The 9995-nt window shown below is 40.5% G+C and overlaps 1 protein-coding gene across 1 annotated transcript; it reads right to left on the reverse strand.

Moving 5' to 3' along the window:
• Positions 1 to 7327: 7327 nt before the first annotated feature.
• LOC306658484 (protein phosphatase 1G-like) lies at positions 7328 to 9631 on the reverse strand. The gene is made up of 2 exons (XM_079135518.1): positions 9497 to 9631; positions 7328 to 9285 (listed from the first exon to the last, which is right to left on the reverse strand). Exons 1-2 carry the CDS (start codon positions 9614 to 9616, stop codon positions 7735 to 7737), a joined length of 1671 nt encoding a protein of 556 aa, XP_078991644.1. The 5' UTR covers positions 9617 to 9631; the 3' UTR covers positions 7328 to 7734.
• Between the last annotated feature and the right edge of the window lie 364 nt (positions 9632 to 9995).

Genomic DNA, 9995 nt, shown 5'->3' on the forward strand with positions numbered 1-9995 from the left:
CCTCTCTTCCCCAATGCTAACATCTTACATAACTATACTACAGTGTTAAATCCAGGAAAGTCTCTTTGGGAGAGAAGGTGCTTAACTTACATAAGTGCCAATCAGCAAGTACAGATGACCTAGTCACGTTAACCCATTTCTCTGCTCATATCACCTAATACCATTCTACTAGTTCATCTCAAAATCTAAAAGTCTCCTGCCTTGCATTCTAGCAGGGTCGAGTCCAATTTCTCCTATTGCAATCATCTTGAATAAAGTCTTATTTGATATTTAATTTTGTCCAGTACAATTTTTCTTTGAAATTCCAAGAAAGTACATACTTCCTTCAGAGAACATACATCTTTAGATGAGATTAACTTGAATAGAACAGTTGACAGCCATAATCTGTTATTTTTTTTTTTTTCTGGCAAAGAAGAAAATTATTAAATGTATAGTGAAGTTGGGGGCTTTAGGCTCATAAAAAAGAAATTAAACCAGGGTCTTCCAGAACACACATCCAAGGAGAAGAGATGTAGAACATCATTTTCTCATATCCAGTCAATATTAGCACATTCATTCATTGGTAGCAAGAACCTCTTGGTGCTTTTCACCAAGCTGATGTATGCTGCTGGCATGCCCTGTTGGAACCTTTTTTTTTTTTTTTTTCTTTTTGTAGAAATAGTTTCCAATTTTAGCTGGGTGGGTCTAAGCTTAAATCAAAATGGGGAATCAATCAGACTTGCTAGAAGTTTCTTCTTTTGAGGACCGAAGATGACAGAGAATACCATGGTGAATGGGGAAGCAGCCTGATTTGATTAATTTTCCTTATGCTCTTTGATATGACCTCCTTCATTCATCTGATCACTTCTTAACACATCCTGCACTCCCTCCTCCAGTCCAAACCTCCATAATCTCCACATGGACTATGGAAATCATCTTCTAATCACCTCTAACTTCTAATGCTTCCTTGCTTGTGCCTTTGCAGTTTGTTTTCCCTGAACATCCATGGTGGCCTTTTAGGAATGTTCTTTAAGTATGTCCCTTTTTCACTTTCAAATCTCCCAAGACTTCTCAACCTGTTCAAAATAAAATCCAAAGTAAATCTATGGGGCTTACATGACCTTAGTGGGCAGACCTTTTGTGGACCTTGTTCCCCAGGTGTGGCCTTTTAGGACGCTTTAACAACTGAACTGTTTTGCATTTCCTTGAGCTATGAAACCCAGTGCAGGTAAGGGCCTTGTATCACCATGCTCTCAGACTGAAATGCCTCTCTCCCAGGAATTCCTTTTGTTCATAACCTCTGTTATGGTTTAGATATGAGGTGCCCACCTCCCCCAATTCATGTGTGAGAAAGTACAAGAATGTTCAGAGGTGAAATGATTAGGTTGTGACAGCTGTGATGTAATCAGTGAATTAATCCACTGGCATGCATTAATTAGGTGGTAACTATAGACTGGTAGGGTGTGTCTGGAAGAGATATGTCACTGGGGATGTGCCTATGGGGTATATATTTTGTCTCTGGTGAACAGAAATCTCCCTCTGCTTCCTCATTGCCATTTTCTGAGCTGCTTTGCTCCTCCATACCTTTCCACCATGATGTTTGCCTCATCTTAGACCCAAAGTTATGAAGTTGGGTGACCGTGGACAGAACCTCTGAACCATGAGCCGAAATAAATTTTTCCTCCTCTAAGTTGTTCTTGTTAGGTCTTTTGGTCACAGCAACACAAAGTTGATGAAAAAACCCCTACTTTATTTAGGTCTCTGCTTAAATGTCACCTTCTCAAAAAGACCTCAAAAATTGCACCTTATTTTTCTTTTCTTTAATTGCGTTCATGTCTAAGATTATAAAATGCGAATCTGTTCATTGTTTCTTTACTTACTAGTCTGTAAATGTGAGGCCAAGAACTTTTCTTTTGTTACTGTATCTGAAGTACTTTATTTCAGTGTATGTGCAATGCATACGTGTTGAACAAATGAATTAATTTAGACTTGCAGACTGATGGGACCTATGAAAACCTGAGTTATGTAAAAAAAGCTCATCATGCAGACTAATGCATTTGGTACTATATCTCAGGTACCTCATGGATTACAGGGTCTTAGGTGTGGTAAAGTATCATATCCATATAGAACATTTTATGGGAAATTGTCCTTTGAGTTCCAAATAACTGCCTTACATATGACTTTTTAGAACATAACACCTTTAAGCTGGGCATAGTTGGATTTCCATGAATTTCATTAGTGTATGTTCATAAAATTATTAAGATTTCAACAGTGTATTTTGTTAAATGTTTTTGCTTAGATTATGCTTTCTGGAGAAACAGTATCTTTCCTAGTAAACACAGAACCCAACTGGTGATCAAGATAAGATATTCTCAAGAGCAACATTACTCAAAGTTCAGTTAATTTGTTCATTTGGAGGAGGGCAGTAGCTATCTTTTAAGGATGTAGAGAAGAAGGCAACATTTTTCTGCCACCTTTGGGAAATAATGGATGAGACATAGGATAAGGTTCAGTGCTAGAAAAAAAAAAGTGCTCCATTTTCATCTGCAAAAGACTGCTCAGTAGGAACAGCAGTAGAAAGCCCAAAGGTGACAGCTGGAACTGGTGACAACTGTAGGTGAAAATATAATGTGGTAGATATGCTAGGGCTCAGGGTGCTAGCACATCTGATACTATCATACAGCAATATTTACAAATCCCATCTACACGAGAGGTTGTGTTTCCTAAAACATAGTGTCGCCCTTGTTAGTAATAGTTCAGGTATTGTAAAAGGGGTATGGAGGATAGAAATAATAAACTATTCCAAATACTGTTGCTATACGTGCATAAATCATTAAATTTCCAGCAACCCTACAAAGAAAGTACTTTTATTATCTCCATTACAAAGATGTGGTGGCTGAGGCTTAAAGTGGTTATGGAGCTCAGGAAGAATTATATGCTGGAACACTAATGCAGAGCTCTCAGACTCAGAAGCCAGTCTTGGTTTCTATGGCATTCTGTGATTCTAACTGCATAGAACTATGTAATAAATGATCGGTGGCATGGCCTTTTGAGGGCAGCTTTTCAGATAGTTGCCAATATTCTTGCATTTTTCTTAAAAGCTTTAAAAGTCATTGTTAGGGATTTAATGCTATATTGGAAGGAACCACAAGACAAGAATGAAATACATGTTAACTCCTAGGTCTTACAGTACCCATGTGGCATCTTTAGTCCTCATTTATCCCTCCAAAGAGTATACACACTAGAGGATGAATGAAACCACCAGTTCCTATAAATACTCGGATACATGAATTTATAGCCAGACGCTAAAGCACAATCTCTCTTCTTCTGGAGTTTTAAATTTATTACCCTTTTGAAATCTACTTATTTATGTTATTATGTAATGGATAGTGATTGCCCTAATCCAACACAGAAAAATAGGAACAAAACAATGGTACAATGACTGCTATATGGAAATAACCATAATAATTAAAAAAAGTTACCCATAAACTACAATCTAATTCAGAGTAACTACTTTTGAGGCCAGAGAGGTCTGTCTGAGTCCGTCAGGAAATGGGAGTGAGGGAATTCTGCTTGGGGCATAAAGGCATGTGGAGAATAGCTTCTGTTTTCTTGTTCTTTCTATAAGATCCTTTGTTTGAGGTTTTCCTCTAAGGCATGGAAGTTTCAGACTCTGAACTTTCCCTGTTCCTGGAGTCTTGCATTAGTTGCTTTGTTCAAACTTAAACTTAAGTTTAAAAATAATCTGTTTAAAGAGAGCTTTGCTCTTCAGTCTTTCCAAAAGACTTTACATAGGTGTGATTTGCTCACACCCAGACTTTTAGTACCTTGCTGCAATAGCCTCCTCACCAACTTCCACCAACTTTTTATACGTGAAGTTACACTGAACATTCTGGTGATGTGAAATGAAGGTGGGAAAGTCTACCAGGTTTGAAATGCCCACAACAGCATATGTGCTGAAACGAATGTTTCATAAATTGATAGACAGCAGTAAGTTTCTGAGGTCTTGTAATTTTACCCATTGTATGCCAATTTATATTAAGGGAAGCTGTCATATAAAAAGACATATTTGAAAATACATAGATGTCATTAAATAAAAATTATTTCTACATGTGTTTTCAAAAAACAGATTTTAAAGTATTTATAGTTGATTTTGTATTTATAATGGTTGTTTACTTCCAAATTATTATAAGAGAAAATATTCATGGATTTTGATTTGAAAGTGATTTATACAACTATATAGCAATATATCATTTACCATGTACACTACAAACAGAGGAGTGAAAGGTCAGAAAGTCTGCCCAGAAGCTCTGGAGTCAACCTGTTTAAGTCTTCATCATGTGGATAACTTAGGTTGAAATAGCCATCACTGACCCCTGTGTGCACACCTCTTAGCTGGTGTGGAATAAATAATAGGCAAATTTATAATATTTCCATTTTGCTGTCTAACTCTTCTCCCAAAATTGCTTTCATGGTATTAAGAGAACTGAAATTTTGAGTGATCCTCTCAAGGATCTTAAAAGAGAGAAACATAATATGTGATGAAGAAAGAGCTCTAATGCTGGGAGTTTGTACTCTCAGTGGGGCAAGGAGGTCTTTTACTTTTTCCTTCTTCAGCGTGCTGTAAAATCAATTCAGTCATTCTGTGACTTGTAAGCCATTAAATGTGTCAAAAAAGCATCAAAATATTTTCTCCACTAGTTTTTTTTTTAATGAAATCATAATTACTACCCCTTATTCACATAATCTAAAAAGCATTTTCCACCTGAGTGATTGACAATCTGTCTTTCTTTTTAAGGTTAGGCCTGTATGGATGCACAATTTGTATTTATGTAATCAAGGAGAGATGAAACCAAGTAGGGCTAACTGTTTTTCCATCAGACTTAAATTCATATATATATGAATATACATATATATATTATATTCATATACATTTAATATATATGTATGTCTATATACTGTGATGCCCAAGTCAACGAGTCCCCCAAAGACCACCAGGGAGCCAGAGTCTGATGCAAGCACAAAAGGACCAGTTTATTCAATCAGCTGCTTGGGCACTCAACACAGACCAGCTTAGCAGTCCATGCCGAGTACCCCGAGCATAAATTTACAAGCTGTTTTATACACTTCAGACAAAGGGACTCGGTTTCTCTTTTACAATCGGAGGGTTTGTGTCCTTGTTTGCGTATCAGGATACGTTTTGGCTGCCAAGTTTTAGTCATCATAGTAACCGTTGGTCTATATGAGGTCAGCGGTGAGGTCAGCTTGACCGAAGTCGGGGGGGAACCCCCATTACCCCTAGCAACAGCCTAAATTAGTTGCCAAGGTCATCCTGTTATCTAGCTAGGCTGACTTCAGCTCATCTGCAGCTTTTCATTTTTAACCCCTTTTTAGCATCAGCAGCTCTGGCAACTTTTTAAGTTAACTCATTGGGGCCTTACAATACATGCATACATATACATATATTTAATTTGAGTTTGTAGTACTGTCATCAAATATTTAACATGTATTTTCAGGTGTGAAATGCACTGTGCTATGGATTCTTATAAAAATCAAATGCCTATCAAAATGGTGAAAGTGTATACTAGGTAATATGCATTTATTCCACAAATTCAATTCTAGAAAAAATATCTTTTTGCCAGTTTTCAAATAATTTTAAGTCAAATTTAATGCAACGAGGGTGACATTTTTAGTTAAAATTAATTAGATTAGTGAAATGGAATGGCCTGAATCAGAAAAAATAAAATGAGCTGCATAGCATGAAGCAGTTTCTAGTAATTTGTAGGCTATCAATTTTGTTATTTTGTAATTTGAATTCTATTTAGGTCATTAAAAATCCTATAAAACCAATTCCTGCTTCTTCTGGTTGATTATATAAAAATATAACAATGACTTCCACTTAGTTGGAAAATGAACAGAAGATCACTTTCTGCAATAAAAAGTTTCCACTTTTTAAAGTACCTTTGATCATTTCTTCAATTTTCCTTGCTTGTGATTGTACTGTGGTCCCTCTGAGATAGTTTTACTTGATTTGCATAAATTTATTTATTTATTTTTGCCTTATTAGTTAATTCATTCCTCAATTATCTGTGGTGGTTGACAATAACAATTGGGAAGAAAAGGTTGGTATACATGTATATAAATAAACATTATCAGAAAAAGTAGAAACATGAGAATATTGGAACTTGTTTAAATAAGCCTGAAAAGGCAGACCTCAGAGGCTTACATAATTTCTGTGGTTGAATATCAAAAGTGACTGTAAATTCCTGGCAGTGGAAACAAAAAGTATAACATGATTAGTTATATAATTGTGTTCATTATGAGAGAGAACTCTATTAATCTGTATGTCATAGTATTTTAAGTAAAAAATAATAGGAAAGCCAATTCCAACTAGCCCACAAGAGACTGAAAATACTTGTAAGTGGGGTGGTAGTGAGGCCTGATGTAACCACAGCCTGGTGTGATTGCCTCAGCTATTCTCAGCATTTTTATCATTTTTGTGTTGAGTTCACATCAGTCTTGTCACAAGATGGGCAAAGCCGGAACAGGTCTGACATCCCTGAACAACTACTTCCATAGGCTGTCTTTCTGACTTTGTCTTAAACTAGGGAAACTTTTTCCATTTTGTTCAATAAATTAACCCTCACATCTCCCTGGTTAACCATTTAATCAATAACCTTCCATCAAAGAAATGGGTGAAAAGGTTTAGGCTGAGTTTCCTAAAGCAGTCACTCCGAGGCACCTGGATTACCTTAGGCTGAAGGCTGCCATCCTTCAGTGTCGTTAGTTTCTGTGTGTGTTCACCAGGCGCGTGGCCTAAAGTTAGATACCTGAGTGGGTGCCAGAAATTAGGAAATGGGAAATGAGTACAGCTAAGATCTTTTATGCAGATTATCCCAGGGAAATGAACCCTTTTTATTATTTACTTATTTAACATTCTGGATTCATTTATGATTACAAAAGTCTGTTGGGGATTTGCGTTTAGAAATAGTCAAGATATTTAGCAGATTTCAATGTTAAGTTAAAAAACAAAGTAAGCAAATGATCTCATAATAACCGTATCTCTGTGGAGGTCTTCTGAAATATACTGACTTCATAAAATTTTTATAGGGTGTATAGGTCAGTGGGGTTGAAACATTTCAAATTTAGGCTGAACAGTTTTGCCAATGTCTTTCCCTACTTTCCACTGTGTTCTTACTCCTGATCTTTGCATGAAAACAGGAAAAATCATTCAGTGTCAATTAAAATGTGTGCATTTGGAAAACTTTCTAAATATAGAAGAAAGCTTATTTTTTTGGTGAATAAATTTATTTATTTTATTTTATTTTTTTTATTTTATATTTTTTTTAGGTTTTGGCCTTTAGTCTGAAGAAGTGTTGATTGAAAGTGTACAACAGAGAGCGGGTGCAAGCGGCTAGGGGCCATGGCGCCGCCAATAAAAAAGAATGTCCTTAAATAAAGTGTTCACAGAGTAAAAACCAGAACCGCCAGTCCTTCCCTCCAACACAACAGAGCACAGGCACAGAACTGGTGATGAGCCCGAAGGAGCGAGGAGGCTGGGGAGGATAGCAGAGGCTCCCAGGCTGCTGTGCGGAGGGAGAGCCCTTTTTGGAACAGGCTGGCTGAGGAAAGCCACCCAGCTCCCCCTGCACACCTCATACCCACTGCTAAGGCTAAAGGAAAAAGACAAAACTCAGTCTCAGGTCCGGAGGGCTCAGAAAACAGTCTAGAGATGGGCAGGGATCTAGATGACTGCTAGTCCCACTTGGCCTTCTTCTTGTCGCTGTTGCCATTCTCTTCTGCCCCCTCAACAGAGAGCACCTCCTCAAGTTTCCGCTTGCCGCTCTCTGGCTGAAGCTCTGCTGTGTTTCGGGGCTTGAAGCAAATGATGATGCAGGTCATGTTGTCACACCCTGTACCATCCCCAGAAGTGTCTGGTGCCAGGCACTGATCCAGCAACTCTTCCACGATAGATGACAATAACCGAAGCTCCCCATTTTCATCACGCTGGCTGATCTTTGATTGAATAAAGTCTACAACTTCCTGGCTGCTCATCACATTCCAGATGCCATCACAGGCAATGACCATGAATTCATGGTCATCCGTGAGAGTCAACACCTTGATGTCAGGAAGGACTGAAATCATCTGTTCCTCAGGTGGCAGGTTCTTGTTTCTCTTATAGAAGTGGTCGCCAATAGCTCTGGAGAGGTTAAGGCCCCCGTTGACTCGTCCATCCATGGTAACCTTGCCACCAGCATTCTTGATGCGTGCTAGTTCCACTTCATCCTCTGGTTTGTGATCATAGGACATGTCTAAAGCTTTGCCAGCCTCAGACACCACACAGCGAGAGTCTCCTGCATTGGCTACAATCAACTGCTTCCCTCGTATGAGAGCCACCACTGCTGTTGTGCCACTGTCAGAACCAGGCTCCTCTTTGCCTTCCATCCCAGGCACCATCATTTCTTCTTCTTCTTCTTCCTCCTCCTCCTCCTCCTCCTCCTCTTCATCATCATCATCTTCTTCAGCCTCCTCAGTGTCATCCTCTTCTTCCTCATTCTCTGCCTCCTCACTGCTGTAGCCATCCTCTTCTTCACTACATTCCTCACTGTCTTCCTCTTCCTCCTCCGCCTCATCTGACTCATCCTCACTGTCCTCAAAGAACTTGGACTTAGCAACTCGAGGCAGCTTGTCAGAGGCTGAAGAGCAGGAAGGCCCAGCCTCACCAGTGGGAGTGCCAGGCTCACCAACTTGGCCAGCCTCAGTCCCACGTTCGGAGTTGGAGGAAAGGCCTGTGTGGGCCTTGGCTGTGGGGCCATTTTCCTGTGATGGAGTTTCCCTAGATGGGTCCTCAGGTCCTGCCTCCCCATTGAGGCCCTGGGACCCTGGTTCCTCGCCTGTCCCAGCTCCAGATTTGCTGTGGGGAGGGCCCTTGTGGCAGTTCTGCCCGTAGCGTGTCAGCAGTTCTTCAATAGTCATGGTAGCCTCTTCATGCAGCAATGCAGCCTCCTCATTGTCCACATCATCTTCATCAGCTACTTTTTCTTTTTCATCTCCATCCTCAGTGGGTCTCCCTGCAATCTGTGCCAACTCCTTAATTACTTCCTCAGTGGTCAATTTGGCATCAATAGCCAAGAAGGCATCTTCTAAAGCCTTCTGTAGCTTGCCTTCCTTGTAGGCCTTCTGATCTTTGATGATATCAGGAAGATATTTGGCACAGTACAAGGCAACTTCCTCCCCTCCATGTCCATCGTAGACAGAGAACATGGCTGTCTCACTATCCAATTCAGGTATACAGTTGTGAGCATCCTGGAGGGTGGAGGAGTAGGCTGAAATCCCAACCATACGTTGATCTTTCTTATGTCCAGTTCACGTTCTGAAGTTACCTATGGACTGCCAGTCACCAGTCAATTCATTAGCATACAAAGTCACTTTGGTGCTAAAGATTTTAATGGTTGACTGAGGTTGTGGCTCAGTGGTAGAACGCTTGGCTAGCATGTGTGAGGTATTGGGTTTGATTCTCCATGGAGACGCGCCAGCCTTGCATGGCGGAGAAGCCGTAGGGCAGCGGAAGGCGCGGGGCGCCGACCCCGTCCCCGGAACACTTAACCGTGTTGGGCTGGGAGAGGTAGGCACCCATGGCGGCGGCTGGCCGGCTGCCTCGGGAGCAGGAGAACGGGGCGCGACCCGAGCCGGCGCTGGAGCCGGAGCCCCGGGGGCGCGCGTGGCAGAAGCAGCCCGACTGCGCTGCCGACGCAAGGTGCCAGTGAAAGGCGCGAGGCCGGCCAGGAGGCGGTAACGGGACGGGAGCAGAGAGCTGAGGAAATTTAAATAAGAGAATAACCACTGCAGTGCCAGGGTTGAAAGTTCTGGATTTAGAGGGATACTCCAATGTCAAAGGCACTGTAATTTTGGTAGTTCATCTTTTAGATAATGATGTGTCTGACTCTTGTAGTCACACACACACACACACACCACACCACACCACACGCACTTCAGTAACATCAACTGTGAGTTTG

Source organism: Sciurus vulgaris (assembly GCF_902686455.1).
Source record: "Sciurus vulgaris genome assembly, chromosome: 3".
NCBI lineage: Eukaryota > Metazoa > Chordata > Mammalia > Rodentia > Sciuridae > Sciurus > Sciurus vulgaris.